Source organism: Camarhynchus parvulus, chromosome 11 (genome assembly GCF_901933205.1).
Source record: "Camarhynchus parvulus chromosome 11, STF_HiC, whole genome shotgun sequence".
NCBI classification, from domain to species: domain Eukaryota; kingdom Metazoa; phylum Chordata; class Aves; order Passeriformes; family Thraupidae; genus Camarhynchus; species Camarhynchus parvulus.
In genome coordinates, this window is record NC_044581.1 from 19,304,997 (window position 1) to 19,326,402 (window position 21,406).

Consider the following 21,406-nt stretch of genomic DNA (forward strand, 5'->3'; position numbering starts at 1 on the left):
AGAGGTTATGTGATTACCACAATCCCAGCCACATTCCTGGTCACACTGGTGCCTCACAGCAATGATTCAGCTCCACACATCCTACAGGGCAATGAACATCTGTTCCCCCTCCCTTCAGCTCCCTTCTCTATCTCTGGAAGTATTTTTAATTGTTCATGGCTAATAATGTCCTACAGCAACTAGCTACCCATCCCTTCTTTCCCAATTACTTTACTGGAAGAAGTAGGGTGGGATTTTCTACATTTCCTTGCCCAAGTTCTGTTGCCAGGCAGAACTCAGGAGCAAGGTGAGACTGTTTTACCACTGCAGTTTTGGTAAGCAAAACTTCCTCCTAAATAACTGTCCTTGCTTCTTTCTTTTACCTCCTTTGTTGTGTGATGGGAATATAATTTCAAAACAGGTTGTGCTAAATCTTCATTGCACAAACCTTTGAACTGTTGTGTCACTTCCTTTAAAAGGAGGTAAACAGGCAATGCTGTATGGGTATGCACAGAATACATGCTCATCTTGCAGATGCAGAGAAGTGCAGTTGAATTGACTTCCTAGCACAGGCCAGCACTAAAAATAATCACAGTGGAAAATGTCAGAAGGTCTTACTCATTTCTATGTAGAGATAAGCACTGTGATGCTCTTATCTCCTGAGGTGAGATTCACAGTGTTTCTTTAGCATGTGGTAAAGCTCTCCAAACTTCAGAGGCTCTAGCTCTAAGTTTTATATTCTGTAGTTTCATTGAATCCTAAGCAGGGGCTGTGATATTTTATTGTAGCAGTGGTCCCCTGAGCAGGGAATAACGAGCATTGAGTCCATGATTGCAGAAGGCTGATCAATCACTTCATTGTACTACACTATGCTATACGAAAAACCCATCACCCTTGCCAGACAGTCCCAACAAACACACATGGATCCAATTGGTCAATGAATCCAAACACCACCACCAGTGTCCAATTAAGAAACCATGCTTTGGTAAACAATCTCCATAACACATTCCACATGTGCACAACAACCAGTGCAGCAAATGGAGATAAGAATTGTTTTCTCTGAGCTTTCTCACAGCTTCTCAAAGCTTCCCAGGAAAATTCTGGGAGAGAATCATGCCTCTCTGTTCAGAGGATATGTGATTACCACATCCCACCCTGTTTACTGTAAAAAAATGATTAAGAAGAAGAAGAAGAGGAGGACCTATGCTTGCAATTTTTCTGCTGGGCCCTTTGCAGAAGAGAGAACAAATACATCTCAAGAGGTTTATCTGTTGCCAATCAAAACCTCATTCAGAAGCTGATTTAGAATGGTCAGGGAGATTCTTTACCTGTAGAATATCAGCTGAGTTTCAGGAGAAGGTCCATTGACTGGAGATGTTGATCTTTGACATCCCGGAATGTCCTTCTTGGTCCTGAAACAGGGAACTGCTGAATCCTGAAACAGAGAACAGTTTCCTGGGGAAGCCGAGGGTGTCTGGTTACCAGCAGACTGCATGGGGCTCCGTGGGTCCCAGCGAGGTTCTGACGGCATCCCAGAGAAATCCCGAAGGAATCCCAGCGGGGTCCTGGCGGGGTCCAGAGAGGTCCCAGCAGCGTCTCCCATCCCGTGACTCCACAAAGGGCTGCCAGACGTGATTTCCATAAGGGTTCAGCAGACCCCCCCACCATGTTCAGCCTCGGCTGCAAACTCAGCCGGATCCATCAGGGTCCTGGTTCTCCAGCCCAGGCTGCACCTGACCTCAGGGGTCACCACTTATTGTAGCAGTGAGCCCCTGAGCGAGCACTGAGTCCAAGATTGCAGAAGGCTGATCAATCACTTTATTGTACAACACTATACTACACTACACTATACTATACTACACTGTACTATACTACACTATGCTATACAAAAAACCCATCGCCCTTGCCAGACAGTCCCAACAAACACATGTGGATCCAATTGGTCAATGAATCCAAACACCACCACCAGTGTCCAATTAAGAAACCATGCTTTGGTAAACAATCTCCATAACACATTCCACATGTGCACAACAACCAGTGCAGCAAATGGAGATAAGAATTGTTTTCTTTGAGCTTTCTCACAGCTTCTCAGGAAAATCCTGGGAGAGAATCACGTCTCTTTCTATTCAGAGGATGTGTGATTACCACAATATTTGTCTATTTTTTTCAGCTATTGAAATCAGGACAGGTAGCAGTTTATTACAGTACAAAAAGGCAAAGGTCATCATGAGGCAGGATTTTTTCATTGACCTTTGTGCATTATTCACTTATAAATCATGTCACATTATGACTTATGCATTATTCACTGATTGAGGGCAAGCTGCAAAATCTCTTTAATTTAATGCTAAACAGGATTCAAGAATCTAACTTATTCTCAGCTCCATCACTAGTACCCCAGGCCCCTGTGCCATTAACTGCATTTAAAAATGCACACCTTTATGATTACTGCATAGACTATATATTCAAAGAGTGCAGACTACTCCCAGACCAGGTTTATAGACCTTGAGTATCACTCTTGAGAATCAATGCAAAAGGCCTACCAGCAAACACCTATAGGGCCCAAATTCATTGGTACTCTGCACAGAGGGTTTTGTCTTCATTGTTTTCTTCACAGCATTCCCCATCTGGCAGGGCACAGTGAGCACTGGCCGTGCCCTCAGCCTCAGGAGCTGCACCCAGCACAGCCTGGCAGGGCGGGCAGGGCACTGGGGCAGAGCTCAGGAGCCACCACAAACCCAGCACAGGCTGGAGACACAGCCAGCACTGCCTGGGGTCACTGCAGGGCCTGCCAACACTTTGCCCTGGGAGCAGCCAGGTTAAAGCTGGCTGGGCTTTATCTCCAGGCACTGTAAATCACACCTGTGCAAATACACAGGGGAAGATTTGGAGTAAAGTGCACAAGGAGCATTTGGAGTAGAGTGCACAAGCACAGCCACAGCACTCAGCATGAACAGGAGCAAAAGAGATGTGCTAAACTAATCTGAAGACTGTGGGTTTTATAATCCACTGAGCTGTAAAGAGAGGTGTGAGCAGGAATGGATCTGGAGAAATGGAGCCCCTCTCCTGTGGAGACAGGCTGAGAGAGCTGGGCTGTTCAGCCTGGACAGGAGAAGGCTCAGGGGACACCTCAGAGCCCCTTGCAGGAGCCCCAGGCAGCCTCCAAGGAAAATGGAGAGGGGCATTTGCCATGGGCATGTAGCAACAGGACAAGGGGGAATGGCTTCAAACCAACTAAGGTAGGTTTAAATCAGATGCACAGAAGAAATTCCCCCCTCTGAGGGTGCTGAGGCTCTGGCTGTGGCTGCCCCATCCCTGGCAGTGCCCAAGGCCAGCTTGGACAGGAAGGTGTGAGGTGGCATCAGTAGAGCTTGGAGGTTTCTTCCAACCCAAACCATTCTGTCATCAGATCGGCTGATTCTTTGAATTGCTCTTTCTGACAACTGAGAATTCACATGATCGGAAATTGCAAAACTGCCTCTCTGGGGCAAGAGCTATTGAGTCAGAAAAAAAAAGAAAAAAAAAAGAAAAAGGCAGAGCCTAATACCTGCATAAAACCAACACAACCCCTTAGTTAATGTGAGCAGAAAATCTCTACTCAGCTATTCTGTTCTCTCCTTTTCATATCACCCTTCAATTATGGGTGTGCAATGTATTGAAATAAATCCTCTGGATTTTCCAGAGGCATTAGATATAGAGTTACCACCCAAATACCACCCTTTAATATTGCTGCCACTCGACAAAAGCTGATCATTCATCTCTTTCTGGTTGTTACTGCATTGCAACACTATTCCAAACATCCCTGAATACACAGAAATGAGTGACAGGTGCCTCTTGCACCCTGTAGGAAAAAGCTGGGGTTTTTCTAGTATTGGTGTTTTTGTCAGAAAACTGCTTTTCTGAGAATAAAAATGACTCCACTTTTACTTCAGTAAAAGTACACCTGCAGGGCTGTTGGTTTGGTCTTGGCTGGAGTGTGTTTCCCACACGGAGAGCTCGGTACGCACAGGCAGTGAATGTGAGCGATGGAGCCGAGGAGCCGTGCAGGTGTGTGCGGGGCAGGCTGAGCAAAGCCTCCCCCGGAGCCGCAGCCGGAGGGGCTGCAGCAGCAGGACAGCGCTCCCGGCAATGCCGGGCCGTTCCCAAAGCACTTGGAGGCCGCGGTGCCCGGGATTCTGGGAATGCCATGGCAAAGGAGCGCTGGGGAGGCAGCAGGGGCCCCGTGGGCACGAGGGCTCCCCGCTGGCGGGCCCAGCCCGGCAGTGCCGGCCTGGCTCGCAGCCCGAGCGCCGCCTCGCCCCAGCCGGGTTTGCCTTGCGTAAGGCGGCCCAGGCCGAGCCTATAAAGGCCCGGCCCGCGGGCTGCGTGCCAGTGGCACCATGGCAGCTGCGAGGGACACGGCGCTGCTGGCCTGGATCCTCTGCCTCGGGGCCACGGCGCTGCTGGCCACAGGTAAACACCGGCGATACTGCCCAGGGCAGCTGCAGGAGAGAGGGCACTGCAGCTGCCTCCGGGGGCCAGCCGAGAGCAGGGCACAAACCCTGGGCAGGGATGGGAACAAACCCTGGGCAGGGATGGGAACAAACCCTGGGCTGGGATGGGAACAAACCCTGGGCTGGGATGGGTTGGGCTCATACCCTGGGCTGGGATGGGCACAAACCCTGGGCAGGGATGGGCACAAACCCTGGGCTGGGATGGGCACAAACCCTGGGCAGGGATGGGAACAAACCCTGGGCAGGGATGGACACAAACCCTGGGGTGGTTTGGGCACAAACCCTGGGCAGGGATGGGCACAAACCCTGGGCAGGGATGGGCTCATACCCTGGGCAGGGATGGGCACAAACCCTGGGCAGGGATGGGCACAAACCCTGGGCAGGGATGGGATCATACCCTGGGCTGGGATGGGCACGCAAACTGAGCTGCAGTAGTAAAAAATTCATTTCAGATTTTAATCTGCTATCAGTCATTTGCTTTACTTGCCTTCTTTGCAATAAGCATTGTCAAATGCCTGTCCCAAAATCTTGCCTGCTGAGGTTGAGCTGCCACAGTACCACATCTGTGTTTGATGTTAGAACTTTCACACATGGAGTTAACAGGGGTTTTTATCTAACAGCCCAGTGCAAAAAACTAATAGTAAGATCTCTATGCAACCACTAATGTGTGTGTGGTAAGACAATACAAATTATATACCTGAAGGGGATGGGCATACAGACCAATCAAAATGAAGGCTGAAATAATGTCAGCTCGACTGATTTAATAAAGGTATAATGAAAGTACATCAGAATTAAAAATTAAATTGAAAAAAATTTAAAATTGAAATTTAAATTAAATCAAACTAAAATTTAAATGACTAAATACTAGTAATCAAATTAGTAAAATAAAATAGCATATTTATTTTAGTATAGTGTTAAAGCTGATGACAATTTGTTGAAGCTTTATGTATAAAAAGTACTTGTTTAAGTGCACAAAAGCTGTACATTTAAGTAGCAAATCAGCAATTACTTACAAACAGAGCAGTGATGTGATTCTGTGCTGCTGTCCCACAGAACAACCAGAAGCAGAGACCAAATACGGGAGAGTCCGAGGGTACCAATTCCAAGTGGACACAGCTGAGAGGACTGTAAATGTCTTTTTGGGACTTCCTTTTGCTAAGCCTCCAGTTGGATCACTGAGGTTTTCTGAACCCCAGCCACCTGAGCCATGGGAAGGTGTCAGAGATGCCACTTCCTACCCACCAATGTAAGGCAATGACCAAACCACTGAACCTTTCATGATGTTAAAGTCTGGGCACTTCCATGACACTGATGTGCTCACAGGGCCAGCCATGAAGGCAAATTCCTTGGTGCCCCCTCGTTGCACCTGCAGCTGTCCCAGTGGATGCATTTCTAAAGACACTGGCAGCTGCTCTCTGTACCAGCAGCTGCTGTTTGACAGGCATCAGAGATGAGCTGAGATGGAGCAGCACTTACAGACCATGCTCTGCCTCAGGAGCGCTTGGCCATCCCTTACCAATCCCTGGAAACCTTTGGAGCATGGGCAGAAAGGAGCTGAAAATTAAAAATATCAGTTTCTGGTTGGCACTTTGTTGTGGAAGTACAAAAAAGCTTCTCTTCACAGCTTTCTGGATTTAGTGAATTCTCTTGCCGGTTACTTTTTCATTTATTCAGGTGTCTACAGGACCAAGTACAAGGACAGATTTTTTCAGACTTGATTACCAACAGAAAAGAGAAAGTTGCTCTGCAAGTGTCTGAGGATTGCCTGTACCTAAATGTCTACACACCTGTTTCTGCAGGAGAAAAGGAGAAGCTGCCTGTAAGCAAAATCCTTAGAACACCTTCAGCAAAATTATCTGACAGGAAAACTTCAACCTCTGCCATGAGCAGACATGCAGGGGCACTTTTGTAGTGATGAACAACTTACATGCTTTGTCCCAGCAAATATGAGCTGGAATTAAAGAGACACAGAATCCTATTTTACAAGTAAAATTGTATTGCCATTTAGCTAAGCAGTGCTTGATTTAATCTAAAGGATCAGTCCAAAGTCACAGGGCACTGACACAGTGTAAACATTTAACAAAAGCAGTGCCATTTTGTAGCCCTGCAGGCCTTAGATTTGAATGATTTCTACAATTTGTGAAATGTATTCTGAAAGAATCAGGAGTGAAATAGCAGAAAATGTTGCATCTCGGGCTATATTTAGTTTTTGTCACTGGGGGCTCTTACCTGTGCTGGCTTGATCCTGTGTTTCTTTTTCCAGGTCCTAGTATGGATCCATGGAGGTGGATTAATTTTTGGAGCAGCTTCATCATATGATGGCTCAGTATTTGCAGCCTTTCACAACGTGGTGGTTGTAGCAATTCAGTACAGATTAGGTATTGCTGGATATTTTAGGTAAGTTGGATGATCTCAGTTTTTCCTAAGTGATTTCCAAAAGGATGCGTGCAAAGCCTTTGTAAAGAGAAGTGCAGAAGACTTGCTTATGCAAAGAAACATTTCTGAAGTGCACCTGCAGCACTGGGGACAATTTCCAGTCCCAAGGCAGCTTCCAGGTCTGTTCTTGTGGGGCTGCTGCTCCAATCTCAGGGATGCCCGAGCCATCCATTTGTCAGTCGTGGAGGGAAGCTCTGTGTAGAGAATGGCAGATGATTTCTCACACCACAGACTGTATTTTCCTCTGCCTCTTGGCTTGCATTGAGCATTTGAACAAATCTGTTCTCTCCCTGCAGCACTGGTGATGAGCATGCCCGAGGTAACTGGGGATATTTAGACCAAGTGGCGGCTCTTCGGTGGATTCAGGAAAACATCATGCATTTTGGAGGAGATCCAGGATCTGTCACTATCTTTGGAGAATCTGCAGGAGGAATCAGTGTTTCTGCTCTTGTAAGTTCCCAGTAATCATGAATTGTAATTACTTAGGGGAAAAACCCCTCCATCCATTTTCAGTATCTGCATGGGAAGTCAGCGAGAGAAAAGGGACGGGGTTACAGTGACAACTCACCTGGGTCTTTGATAGCACAACAAGGCAAAACAACACAGATTTTGAATGATAAAAATGTGTCATTTTCATACTCAAATGCTGTGGCTAAGTAACAGAATGTTATTACTCATCTGTTGATTTAAATTTTCATTGGTTTGGGTTTTTCTCCCAAACGTAAAAAACCCTCAAAGTCTAATCTCATTAGAAAAGTCCTTTAGGAGGAGTTGTGGACTCCTGCCCAATTTCTGTTTGCTTTGACAGCCACTTGTGCAAAGTGATTGAGGTGAATAGTTCTGGTGCAGCCCTGCAGATTGTGACCCTGTGATTGTGTAAAATCTTTACTCCAACACGGAGCACATTGGCTGTGACTCTCTCCTTCTCCAGTCCCTCCCGCTTTGGTACAGCTCACACAGCCCAGCCAGGCTGCCTTGTCCCTGGCATACACATCCCTGCTTCCTCTGGCCAGAAGCTCTTTCCTGCCCTTCTGCAGCAGAGCCAGCCTGCCTTGGGCACATCCCATCTGTACCTGCCCTGCAGGGTGGTGCTGGGAGGCCCTGGGAGCAAAGGGCAGGGGGAGGGAAAGGCCCTGAACTCCCCATCCCTGCCCGCACTGCCAAAGCACTTTGCACAGCTGGGCTACGGCCAGAGGCTGCACAGGGACACTCTGAGCACGTGGCCTTTCAAAATGCTCCCAATGGCCACTGCTGATACTGAAACCCAAAATCCCAGGGGAGAACACACTGCTTGTCATGCTTGTCCTTGCTTTCTCACAGGTCTTATCCCCCCTGGCCAAGGGCTTGTTCCACAAGGCCATTTCAGAGAGTGGCACTGCAGCCCTGGTTTTGTTCACTGACCAGCCTAAGGAGGAAGCACAAGTGGGTATTTGTGGTCATTTTAATTCCTTTTTCCAGATAGTTCTGTAGACCTTCAATTGTTCAATCCAAAATTTTGAATCATGTGAATTCACATTTCTTGTGAATCAAGGCAGTCATTAAAGGCAGTATATCTGTGTGCAAATATTACATGTTTAACGATGTGTTGCTTTTCAAACACGCAAATATCCACAAAGAGAGAAGAATGAAAAGTCAAGGAATATTGTAACATGTAGTGTCTTCAAGAAAACTGAACTTATACTGTTTGGCTGGAAAACAGTACCAGACTCTGAATATTCTTCTCTTCCCCTCCTGTTTGATGCCTGTAGTGTGCAAATAAACAAGACTCTATTTGGTTTTTTTTACTCTGAGAACTACAGGCTTCCTCCCCTTTTCTTTTCTCTTCAACTGCAAGGAACAATTTCCAGAACCTAGACAGCTGCCTCTAATGACAGCTCTTGCTCCAGCCAAAAAGACATCACCAAGAGTGGTAGAATGTGCTCTCTGTTGCCCTGCAGATGGTTTATTCTCCAACTACTTTATGTCACCCAGCCTTCTCAGCCCAGCCTGTTGTTTACCAGCATTGTCTCAGAATATTTCTGTATCAAAAAATCCTGGAGGCAGAGGTTTTCCCCTCCTGCCCAGCCCGTGGTGTGAAGGATTGTGAGGGCTTCCAGTGCCCTCCCTCAGGAGCAGGGACAAGCCAGGCTGCAGCATCCTTTGTGCAGGAGCTTTGGCTGCTCCTGCCGGACTTGGTGTCTCATAGTGCCAGACAGAGGAAATGTGTCCAACACTGTTTGTTCTCACTGCTTGCAGAAAATTGCTGCTGCCTCTGGCTGTGAAAAATCCAGTTCAGCTGCAATGGTTGAATGCTTGAGAGGAAAAACAGAAGAAGAACTACTACAGATAACACTGAAAATGGAGGTGAAATGATTCTTCTTGCATTTAAATGACACCTCAGACCTTTTCATCCTAGAGAATACTCTTTGTTGGATGTAATATTAGGAGAACCTGAAGTGGATGTAAAATCTGACTTTTTGACTTTTTCAGGACATGACAGCACTGCAGATCTGCAGTGAATTCTTGCCTGAAAATTGCAAACAGGTTCCTGCCCTTCATTCTGCATGTACTTGAAGCTACCTGTGGCTTGCTGTTGTGCTCAACCAGGGCAAGGAAAAAAATGGCACAGATGATTCTGGAGAACCTGAAAATCAAATCATATATTATGTCATACCTAACAGTTCTTATCACAATGCTTCTGTGCCTTTGAAACTGCAATAGAGAAGTGGTTTTCCCCCACTGTTCCACATATCCATGGCCATAATTAACTAAGGAAAGATGTAAATTCAACATAATGACTTCTGCTTCACAAACATTAGAAATATAATGTTAATCTTCACAGAACCTCCTGCCTAGTGCAGAAAATCAGTCAGAGAAAATGTTAAGATGGCTTGGATACCATTACGTTTTGTATTTTCATTTGGCTTCTCTTTGGAACTGCAGTTAAAATCTCAACTTCTTTAGGAAGCCAAATGAATGCATTAATGAAGCTTTCTTTTCCTTTTTCCCTTTTGGTTCAGGATGTCTTTTTCATCAGTGCATGTGTAGATGGTGTATTATTTCCAAAAAGTCCTAGAGAATTACTCTCTGAAAAATCAATCAATGCAGTCCCATACATCATAGGAGTAAATAACTGTGAATTTGGATGTGGACTTCCTATGGTAAGAGATGTTAAAATGTTTATATATCAACATCATTCTGTAAATAGAGGCCGTTTTAGTAAGTATGATTCTCTCTGTCACACAGATGATGAAATATCCTCCTTTTGTGGATGGTCTGGATAAAGATGTTGCACGTCAAATTTTACAGAGCAACTTAGCACTGATCATTAAGGTAAGAGACCAGTTTCAGAATAACCCAGTGCTGCTGCTTGGCTGGTCTGCCTGGTTTTACCCCTGGAGGGTCACATTTCACAGGGAAATGCCATTGTGCTGGACAGCTCCCTGAATTGGGGCAGAAACAGGCACACATGTGCTGCACTCCTGTAACCTCCAGTGGCTGGAAATACTCTCTACATTTCCAGCTTAAATGTCCCTCTTCTTCAAAAGGAGTTCTGTGGGAATCCGGGAGTGATGCAGGTACCTAAGCAAGGTCTCCTGGACATGTGAGATCCCCCAGGTTATGCAAGACGTGCAGAGTAGCAGCAGGTCTGGCAGGAGACCTATGGGACACAACCTCCTAAAGCAGTAGCTGGGCACTGGAAAGGAAAGCCCGAGAGGTTTGGGGTGCACTGACACCTTCCTTCAGGTTTCTCAAGGTTTTGCTTCCCTGTAATTTACAAATCTCTTGGCTTTGTGGTGCCTTTGGGCTCTCCTGAAGCTACTCCATAGAAAAGTACAGATTATGAGGTAAGAATTAAGGACTCTAGAAGCAGGGCCAGTACTTGCAAGGATCATTCAATGACATGAACATCCACCATGAACTTGGAAATGCAGAGCCCAGGCTTGTTCTGAACAGGAGAAATTATGGTCATCTACAACAATCAATGGATTTTATGAAATCCAGCATGATTTCTGTGCTGTTGTGAAAGTGTTTGCACAGAGGAGAGAAGAGTCAGCATCACTGAGTGCTGTTTATCTAGAGGTGGTTGATCCTTTGATCTTGCATCCCTCTTTCCCCAAGATCACCTGTATCCACAGCTGTGTAACTCCACTCTGAGCTCTGAGCCACCCTCTGACACAGCTGGGGATTTTCTCTGAAAGCTGTTGTTGAGGATTAGCCAGGGATGTGCAGAGGCCACACACCCACTGCTGTTGCTCCTTGTAATATTTATCCTCATTATAATACTTTTTATTGCTCTTTCAGGACCTCACATCCGAAGTTGTTGACCAAGTGTACAAGGAGTACATGGGGGATGCAGAAAGCCCTGCTCAGGTCCGAGATGGCCTCCTGGATGCAATGGGAGATGTCTACTTTGTCATCTCATCTGTGGAAGTGGCCAGAGCCCACAGAGGTAACCAGCAGCTTCAGAACAGCTGTACAATTCTGTCTGGGGGTGGTGTGGACAGTGTGCGGCACTTTTCACTATCCAGAGAACTGGCAGTTTTTTCATTTAACCAAAACAGTTTTTCATGAAAGTTTATCATCTCTGGAGCAGTATTTTCAGCTCTCAAACCAGCACTTTTCTGTATCCTCTAGATGCTGGCAACCCAGTCTACTTTTATGAATTCCAACATCGGCCGAGTTCAGTGGAAGGTTTTGTACCAGACTTTGTAAAAGCAGATCATGGAGCTGAGATTGCCTTTGTCTTTGGAAAGCCATTCTTAGCTGGTGATGTACCCATATTTACTCCATCTTCCTTTTAGACCCTCATTATTTCTCATTTCAATTACTGCAGGGCTTTAGAATACAATTTCTCTCTTAGAAGCATTATAAACATTATACTTCTTATAAGCATAGCTTATATATCATAAGCATCATTATGAGCATAAACATCTTCTGTCTTCAGTAGCAGATACTTTGCATTACATCATTCATCTGCAGGTCTCTCCTAGAAAACCTCAACAGCTCATGGCACCCAGGAGAAGTGTTGCAATTGATAGAGCTGATACTCATTAGTTACTTTTTAATGTGGCCCTTCCATCTCTCCCTTTGCAGGAGGTGCTACAAAAGAAGAACATGAACTTAGCAGAACTGTGATGAGATACTGGACCAACTTTGCTAAAAATGGGTGAGAATCACAGTGCTAATTACAGCTCAATTCAGTCTGTGCTGCCCAGAACATACTTACCAGCCTGAAGCAGTACTTATATGGTGCTTCCTAGAAATTTGAGAGAATTTAAGAGAAATATTGAAGCAATTTCTCTTCTTAATGGTCTTTAAAAAAACCAGCAGAAACGAGAAAGAAAAAAATATAAGAGCAGTTACTCCATCTGCAGTGGAGTTTTAGAGCTAAAATGAATGGCAACTTTTACACTTTTGCTGTTCCACTGATGAGCATTTTCATAAAATACTGTCCATTTATTCAGGTACCAGAATCACATCAGCTGGGCTCACCTGTTGCCTTTCTGAAATGCTCTGAACCTGAGCACTCAGACAGCAGTGGATTGGCAAATGGAGAGCTAACTTTTCCTTCTATTCTTTCCAGAAATCCCAACGGAGAGGGCTTGGTCCATTGGCCTCAGTATGACCTGGAGGAAAAATACCTGGGAATAGACCTGGAGCAAAAGGCAGCAGAGAAACTGAAAGAACACAGAGTGCAGTTTTGGGCACAGCTCATGAAACAAAGTCAGACTGGAAGGAGAAAACACACAGATCTATAAGATCTGTGGAGGGCACAGTTTGCTTTTAAAACCCAAAGGAAAGTCAAACAAAATGAGTTTGTCAGCATACCGAGTAATAAACTCTGACCTTCTAACTCACTGTTGTGTAATCTGCTGTCCTAATCACAGTGAAGGGAGAGAAACAAGGGGCATTCAGAATGTTTGTCGGACTGAAAATCACTATTTAGTGAAGCAACCAGAAAAGCCCCCACAATCTGTCCTGGTCCAGACAGACCATGGTACCTACTCAGTGCATATCAAAAGTGAATACTGAGGTGGGAATGGGCAAATGAACTGAAATCTGTAAGAAATTACATATATAGAATATACCATAAGTGTCAGATTATTTTATATGTTTATTCCCTTCTTCTTTCAGAAGGGCATGGTCAGTTGACCTTCCTAGAGACTCTTTCTGCTTTCTTTAACTGGAAACAGCTTGTAGGCAGCAGAGCATCCATCAAACTATGCCTGTGAGGTGGGCTTGAAATCTCACAAAAGAGGACAGAAAATCTCTACCTGTTTTTTTGCTTTGTGAATTGTTCTAAATAAATGTTCTGTTTTAATTTTTACTGATGGAGGCCCATTCCGAGAGGTCAAGGCACACGCGAGGAGCCAGAAACGTGTCCAGGTTCTTTCTTCCACCCAAATGGTTTCAGGTATGAATCTTTTCAGGTGTCTGTGCAGGACCTGAGGCTTAAGGCTCTTCCACAGACTCTTCTGGGCTGTGACTGTGTGTCCTTCAACCCTTCCTGGCAATTGCCCAGTCCAGGGGCTGCAGGAGGACGCAATGCTGGCAGGACAGAGGCCCACAGAGGCAGAGGGGGGAGCAAAGGCTGGTGGAGCTCCCTGCACGTTGTTGGCTGAGCAGCAGCAGAGAGAAGATCTGCTGACATGCAGAGTGTGCACCCCCAGCCTCCCCCAGCTGGGGACGGGCTCAGGGCACACCGGGAGGGAAGTGGCTTTTTGCCAAGTTACATGGCAAGCAGGATACAAAGGAACAATGTGGGAATCCAGGAAGCCAGGAGAGCTCTCCTCATGGCCATAAACAAACAAACAGCCCTACTCCAACTACCCCTTGCACTGGTGCCCAGCTCCCACATCCCACAGCACCTGGGGGCTCTCACAGGGACGGCCCAAGCTCCTGCTGCAGCTGTTGACCCTTTGGAGGTGTCTTCTTCTTCCTCCTCCCCTCTGGGTTCACTTGCTTCTGCACACCTGTGGATCTCAAGCAGTGTCATCTGCACTACCTGGCCACTCCCTTTTCTGCATTTTCCATAACTTGTGAAAAACTCCAGTTGTGGCAATTAGTAACAGCTAATTGCAGCAACCATGCTGCAACTTCTGTCACACATTTCTTACGCCTTCCCTTGTTCTGTTCTGACACAGCCTTTATGTCCATTAGTGGTGTGTTTGTTGAATCAATGTGTCTGTCCCTGTACATTCACAAAAATCATTATCCTAACAAGACAGAAGGAATCCTGTGTCCTTGGGAATGCAGAGCCATCAGTATAACTCCTGGGTAGAAGGGAGGCACACATTAGGCACACATGACAACAAAGTAGTTTCTGACTGTGTGAGAGGAAGTGTTCTGTCCATCTGTGGATTTTAAACCCCAAATATAAAGACTGGTACACACTGTCAAACAGCTGAGAAAGGAATAACAGCACGGCCACAGTGAATGGGCAACATTTAAGCAGCAGATCCTTACCTGTGTCCCAAACCTCATTTTATTTCATAGCTTTAGTATTCATGGTCACTTGGTTCAGATTCCCAGCTGCACCAATAGCTGAAGAAATTCTCAGCAGTATATTATGCTGATACTATTCAGCAAGAACTGCTGCTGTTCTGTTTTTCACATTTTGTCAATAAAAGCCTTAATCTTTTTTTTGAAGTTTATTAATTATCCATAATTACTATAATTGCCTTTCCAAGGTGGTCAGTATGTTTGTTCTATCCCAGTTCTGCTTCTCAGATCATCTTGTTGCTAAGTGTCAAATATGCAAATTTTTATTAAGATAGGATGTTGTTTGCTGTCTCATCTTTGTAACTTGCAAACCTGATCAACAAGGAGGGAGATTTAATCCGTCAAACAGAGCAGCCAACAAGCCCTAAGTGATGTGCAGCTGTTAGAAACACAAATTCCTGGTCAGCAGCATTGCCTTGTTAAGGTTTGGGGCTGGACATGTTCCAGTGATCTCAGCCCCGCGGGAGGGTAACAGAGCTTCCGGAAGATCCACGAAGGCTGGCCCGGTGTCCCCGGGCAGGGAAAGGCCGATCCCGGGCTGGCCCGGTGTCCCCGGGCAGGGAAAGGCCGGTCCCGGGCTGGCCCGGTGTCCCCCGGGCAGGGAAAGGCCGGTCCGGGGCCGGCCCCGTGTCCCCCGGGCAGGGAAGGGCCGGTCCGGGGCCAGCCCCGTGTCCCCCGGGCAGGGAAGGGCCGGTCCGGGGCCAGCCCCGTGTCCCCCGGGCAGGGAAGGGCCGGTCCCAGGCTGGCCCCTGTCCCCCGGCCGGAGCTGCCGTGAGGGGAACGCCCGGCCCGCGGGCGCGCGCACGGCGGGTCGGGCGGGCACGCGCACGGCGGCGGGGCCATGGCGGGCGGGCCGCCCGTGCTGCTGGGGCTGCGCGACGCCGCCATGGCGGGGCCGGTCCCGGCCGGGCCGCTCCCCGCGTGGGCCACCAACAAGCTGGGCGGCACCGCGGTAGGGCCGGGGTGGGGCTGGGCTGGGCTGGCGGGGCCCGGCCGGGGCGCGGGGGCGCGGCCGCCCCGGCCGGGCCTGAGCAGAGGTGTCGGTGTTGCAGGACTGGGTGCCGGCCGTGCGGGCGGGCCCGCCGCGGTGCGCGCGGTGCGGGCGCGCGCTGCTGCTGCTGGTGCAGGTGTACTGCCCGCTGGAGCGCGGCCCCGCGCACCGCGCGCTCCACGTGTTCGCCTGCGCCGCGCCGCGCTGCTGGGGAGCCGCCCGCAGGTGAGCGCCGGCCGCTTAGCGGCGCTATCGTTATTATTGCTGTTATTATTGCTGTTATTGTGGTTGCTGTCGTTCCTGCCGCTGGTCAGTTGTCCCTCTCACCCTGTGTTTCTCTTTGCCCGGCACATGGAAGCTGGAAGGTGCTGCGCTCCCAGTACTCGCAGGCCCAGGATAAGCAAAGCCGAGCTCCCAGCGTCACACAGGTACAGCTCAGCCCTGCCTGCCCGGGGGGACGCTCTGCACACCCTGCATCGCCTCGTTTGAATAACCGGGACCTTCCTCCAGAAGCTGCTCTCTGTGACGGTTTCCAGCCACGTCCTGGCTTGTGTGAAGTCGTGGGCACGGAGTTTTTGTCACTGCACTACGCTGTTTACTATAAGACAGTTAAAGAGTGTTTAAACTACTGTTTGTGATCTATGCCAGGCTGGTTTTAAAGGGGACATTGCCGTCCAGCTCTATGGCCAAAAGTGATACTTTATACTGTAGTTAGTTCAGCTGTCTAAACTTTATTTTCCAACTTCAAGTGTTTAGGTTTGGATTTTTAACCTGTTTTCTTTGTCTTCTCTTTTAAATTGATCTCTTTAAATTTACATGAGCTTTTGAGTTAATGTGACTCAATAATTATTAGTATACTTGTTAGGAAAAACTGCATATTGGCTAAAGCAGGTTGGAAGAGTAGGGTGGCACCAAACTGGTGGAGGTGGGCAGGGCGGGTTCGTTCAGGTGGTGAATTTGTAGTGTGCAATCTTGGCCTGTGGTAAATGGGCTTTTACTCTGGTAAAATGATGGTGTTATTATTATTTCCTTCTGTGTTCTGCCCTTTGGGTGCAGAATTCTTGTTGGGTACAGGAGCTGCACCTCAGCTGGCAGGGGCTGTGCCACAGCCAGGGCATTGCAGCAGGAGGCACCAGGGCCACTCAAAGGCTGATGAATTCTTGCTCAGATTCTCCAGTGTGAGGTGGTTTTGCCATAACTGCTGGTGTGGGAGGTAAACGTGGTGTGTTGGGAAGTACCACGGTGAGGAGAGTAGGTGCAATAACACTGAGCATTAGGTTAAGGTCTCTGTTTTCCCATCTCTGAAAAGCTGAATTTGAAGTGCATCAGGGTGGCAGACCTTGGCAATGTTCTCTTCCCTTTGTTTTTTTATTCTCAGAAACAAGAATCGAACTTCACCGCAAAGGATTGGTGTGAGGATGCAGATGACTGGGGAGCCTGTGATGGAGCAGAGGCTCCTGCACGTGCCTCCTTGGAGCTGCTTGGCCTAAAGGAAGCTGTGAGCAGCGAGGTGGAGTGTGCATCCCAGCTCCAGCAGCTCCACCTGTCTGAGCCTGCCCATGGCCCAGGTGCCCAGGACACACCTCCTGCAGCCAGTGAGGACATGGTGATGGCAATGGCTGCTTCAGCTCCTGTGTTCCAGCCCTTCTACATTAATGTTGTGGATGAGGAAGATTACATGGGTTTCCTTGATACGGATCATGCAGATAAGCTACTGAAGGAGTATCAGCAGAGAGAGTGCCTTGATTTGGAGCAGATGATGTCAGAAAGGTGAGAACAGGTCTGCAGTTCATGGTGAAACTGAAGGAATTGTGTGGTTTCCTGTATGCTGGCTGAGAATCTCAATGGCACTCTCACTAAACCTGAATGGTGACAATTGTCTGGAAGCTCCTTTAGGAACCACTGGGGTGCTGTGCAGTGCACCCAGTGCTGCCAAAGCTGGAGTTACTCCGAGGTGGTTTTAGCTCAGCTGTTTCTGAGTGACTGAGCCGTGTTCATGGGCTCCAGGAGGTGCAGTGGATGGTTAATCTCTGAAACAAGATCTGTGCCACATGGCAGGACTTTAGATCATGACGTTCCACGCTTTTCCCTTTACAGGCCTAAAGCTTTTCTTGCATTTCAGTTCCATTTTTAGGAGTTTAATTGTTTAGGGCTTTTGGCTACAGAGCTGGTGGATGGAAAGACACCTGAAGGTTTAGTAAAGGTTGCCTGAAAAGCAGTTGTTGAGCGTGGTTACTGAAAATATTTTCTTAGTAAAATAGTTAACTAAGGGGTTCCAGTGAGGACTTTTGGCCTCTTGTGCCAGGATTGGGGACAGCATTGGATTTGTTTGTAGCTAAAGCTGCTGTCAACTGCAGAATCTGCATAGAAGACTTTTCAGCAGTAGGGCTCCTGTTGATTTTTGTTGACCTTTATAAAATTGTAGAGTTTTAACTATGCTTGATTCAAAATTGAAAAAGACAACATCATGATTTAAGAACCACATAAATGTTTGAAAAATTATTAGGTTTTTTGATGGAATACAGCAGATATCTGGTGGATTTGAGTCCCATGTGATAGTTTGAAACACTGTTAGTAATTGTGAGTCACCAGAAACCAAAGAACTAGAAGCAAAATGTTCACTTGCAACCTCTAACAGGAATTTTCTCTTATCAGGTATATCTTTTTCAGTGTATTTAGTATAATTTAATGTGAGTTTATTGTAACCATTTCTTATTTAAAACATATATTGAAAACCTTACTGGACAGCTTGTTTCCTGTTTTCATATAGTTTTGCAGGTGAAGATGGTAATGAAAAATATGAGAAGAGTGAAGTCAAAAACTGGGACCACACTTTCCACAAATTCATGAAAAGAATATCTGTATGTCCTGAACAGATTTTAAGGTATGTTGATAATCTTGTTGTAACAGGGAGATACAAATCATTGGCATGGATGGTTGGTACATCAAAATAAATTCTTTATTTGGAAATATGTGTATGTTTTAATTCCTTTATTAAAAAAAAGCTGCTGTGGAGGCTGTTGCCATGTCTCTGGTCAGCCTTGAGTCCCTGGTTGGGCTTTCTTCATACAAAGTTTAAGTAGATGAACAGCCCAGCAGGATCAGAGACCATGGCTCTGGCTGTGGGAGACTTTAGACATCAGATCTGATGAGGAGAGACCCTGAGTGTCTTTGGAGCCTCACTGAAATCCAGGCACAGAGGTTTCTGGGTGTCTTTGGAGCCTCACTGAAATCCAGGCACAGAGGTTTCTGAGTGTCTTTGGAGCCTCACTGAAATCCAGGCACAGAGGTTTCTGGGTGTCTTTGGAGCCTCACTGAAATCCAGGCACAGAGGTTTCTGGGTGTCTTTGGAGCCTCACTGAAATCCAGGCACAGAGGTTTCTGGGTGTCTTTGGAGCCTCACTGAAATCCAGACACAGAGGTTTCTGAGTGTCTTTGGAGCCTCACTGAAATCCAGACACAGAGGTTTCCAAGAGGCAGTGTTGAGGTGGAAGTGCGACACGGTGCTGTGCTGTTGTGATACATTTCCAAGGCTGTCTGCTCCTGTGAAATATCGTTATCTATTTGGAATTTCTAATGTCTGTCCTGCAGGGAATTTCTTGTTTTAAAGCCCCAGAGTTGCAGCTCGTTGTGGACTCCCCTCAGCACCCAGCACTCTTCAGGCCTTGTAAATCTGCTGGTTTTCCTAGAGCAGAAGCAGGTGTAACCTCAGAGCAGCTGCTCTTCCTGAGAGGAGTTAATTCTGGATGGGATATAGAGAAGAGTAAATCATAAATCATTCATAGTACCAGAAAATGCAGGTTTTCATGGATCACACCAGCTGTTCCAGGGAGTCCAGTGCCGCCTGTCTGGTCAGGCTGTCTCAGTGCAGTGACAGGGCTTTTGTTCACCAACTTTCCAGTACCAGGTGGAGCTAACTGGGCCCTTTTTGATGAGGAGTTAAAAGTCTGCGTGGCTGCTTAGACAGAAAGTTTCTCATATTTCCTTTCATTCATTGTCAAAGATTATACAGGAGATTTTCTGATGCAGAGTGCAAGTAGCATTTTCAGATGACTTTTCACTGAGTCTGTCTCTTTGCAGTATTGTGCTCTTTGAATTTGCCATTCCTCTAAAACACCAGCTCTGCTGCTCCCTGGGCTGTCCCTGGTTACAATCTTTCCACAGGCTCCCTTTGCCCTCCCTGGGCACTGTCAGTGTGCTCCCATTTCCCCTGCCTGCAGAGCACAGAACCTCCTGCTTGGCATTCGGTGGAAACCATCCTTGATCTTTGTTTCCTGCTAGTGATAGCTCTTACAAATTAACCATCACTTCTGAGCCATAGCTGCAGTGGTTTTGAGACCAGTTTGGTGTTAAATCTTGTTGAATTTTATCTTTTATTGCCTCTGTTCAGGATTCATTTTTCAGGAAAGTGTAGTTTGCTTAATGAAATGATTCTGGTACAGCTTATTTTGGAGGTGTCCATTTAAAGCATTTGTCTCCTCTAAATCCAGCTCTTCCCTTAAGATTTTCCAGGTGTTAACCTACCAAGTATTTCCCCCTCCCTGTCTTTATTTTTTGGTTCATGACTCCTTTGAAGCTTCTGACTCACCACCATGTTTTTGCTTGAAGCAGGTTCAGAGATTTCAGCAACTCCTGAACACTGTTTCCAGCACATAAGATTTCCTATCAAATTTAGATATTTAAAAAATGATAATTTTCTCCTCCCTGTCTTCTCTCAGATACTCCTGGGGCGGCCAGCCTTTATTCATCACGTGTCCTCCAGCCAACCTGGAGCAGGGTATTCCAGCCTGCAGTACCTGTGGGAGCAGCAGAGTGTTTGAGTTCCAGCTGATGCCCACGCTGGTCAGCATGCTCCAGAGTGACTCAGGTGCTTGGCTTGGCTGAATCAGTATTTCCAGCAGTCTGCTTTTTGGGAAAGTGCAGTGACCTGCAGTTTGGGTGTTTCCAGTCACCCACACGTGCTTAACCACAGATCAGAGAATCTGCTGTCTCCATTACAGATTTCAGTGAGCAAAGAGAGAAGAACTCTTCTTCATGGAGACTCTGATTACAGCTTGAGTTGCTCACTAGTGAACTTTAATAACTGCAGTAGGGATAATTCCATGGCCATGTCTTTATTACCTCTTAAAGGAGGCCTTGGAAGATAATAAATGCTGTGAGATAAGATTGCAGAGATTTAAAAATCCCTTTGAAAATTCTGATTTGACTGCCTTTAAAATGTTTAACATTAGAAAATGCTGTTTACAGAGGAGACTGAATTAATTTGTGCAAAGACTGAAGTCTAGTGGTAAGCACTAGCCCCTGATTATGTCACTTTTCATACCCTTATTTACCTCTGTTGCTTTGTTTTTAGATCTGTCAGTGGAATTTGGAACTGTTATAGTTTACACATGTGAGAGAAGCTGTTGGCCAACAAATCATCAAACGCCTCTTGAAGAATTTATTTTTGTACAAGAAGACCCAGATCAGAGATTATTTAAATAAATTGTATTTCTCTGCATAGATCTGTTGGGGTGTTTTGGTTTCTTTTACTACAAGTGTGGAATTGCATAACAGAATTTTCCTCAGATGTGGTGAAAAATTAAATTTCCAAGAATAACTGATTGAAGGATATTAGCATGCCTCTAAAATGTGGTGGCAAAATTTGCAGACTTTGGTTACACATGGAAATTGAAGTGTAGAGATTGTTTCACAGTTCTAGTTACTCTTAGCATTTGGGAAAGAAGTAAAGGAGAAAACCTTTCTCATATACTATTAGTATCCATCCACAGCCACAGAGAATCAGTTTTTAGAAACTCTTAGCAGTGGAGAACTTAATGCCAGCCTGATTTCAAAAAGCAAATCTGCGTTGATTTCACCACGGATTGGAAATGCCGTGGGCAGTGGCTGAAGGGCCTTGCTGTCCCTGCAGCTGACCAACATGAAGCTTTTCTGTGTCTTTCCAGTGAAGGAAAGGTTCCATTTGTGTGCTGAAATGAGCTGTGGCAGTGCCACGGGTTTGTGTGGGGGGAAGGTGCAGGGGTGA

At 46.5% G+C, this 21,406-nt stretch overlaps 2 protein-coding genes across 2 annotated transcripts; both read left to right on the forward strand.

Moving 5' to 3' along the window:
* Nucleotides 1-4,335: 4,335 nt before the first annotated feature.
* LOC115908022 (fatty acyl-CoA hydrolase precursor, medium chain-like) lies at nucleotides 4,336-12,850 on the forward strand. The gene is made up of 13 exons (XM_030956304.1): nucleotides 4,336-4,428; nucleotides 5,523-5,715; nucleotides 6,144-6,288; nucleotides 6,733-6,866; nucleotides 7,202-7,355; nucleotides 8,226-8,327; nucleotides 9,141-9,248; nucleotides 9,905-10,045; nucleotides 10,131-10,217; nucleotides 11,190-11,337; nucleotides 11,523-11,654; nucleotides 11,982-12,054; nucleotides 12,472-12,850. The coding sequence occupies exons 1-13, from the start codon at nucleotides 4,356-4,358 to the stop codon at nucleotides 12,644-12,646; spliced, it is 1,665 nt and encodes a 554-aa protein (XP_030812164.1). The 5' UTR covers nucleotides 4,336-4,355; the 3' UTR covers nucleotides 12,647-12,850.
* Nucleotides 12,851-15,231: 2,381 nt separating this feature from the next.
* PDCD2L (programmed cell death 2 like) lies at nucleotides 15,232-20,887 on the forward strand. The gene is made up of 7 exons (XM_030956373.1): nucleotides 15,232-15,342; nucleotides 15,443-15,606; nucleotides 15,740-15,809; nucleotides 16,760-17,151; nucleotides 18,152-18,265; nucleotides 20,100-20,248; nucleotides 20,735-20,887. The coding sequence occupies exons 1-7, from the start codon at nucleotides 15,232-15,234 to the stop codon at nucleotides 20,863-20,865; spliced, it is 1,131 nt and encodes a 376-aa protein (XP_030812233.1). The 3' UTR covers nucleotides 20,866-20,887.
* The last annotated feature ends 519 nt before the right edge of the window (nucleotides 20,888-21,406 follow it).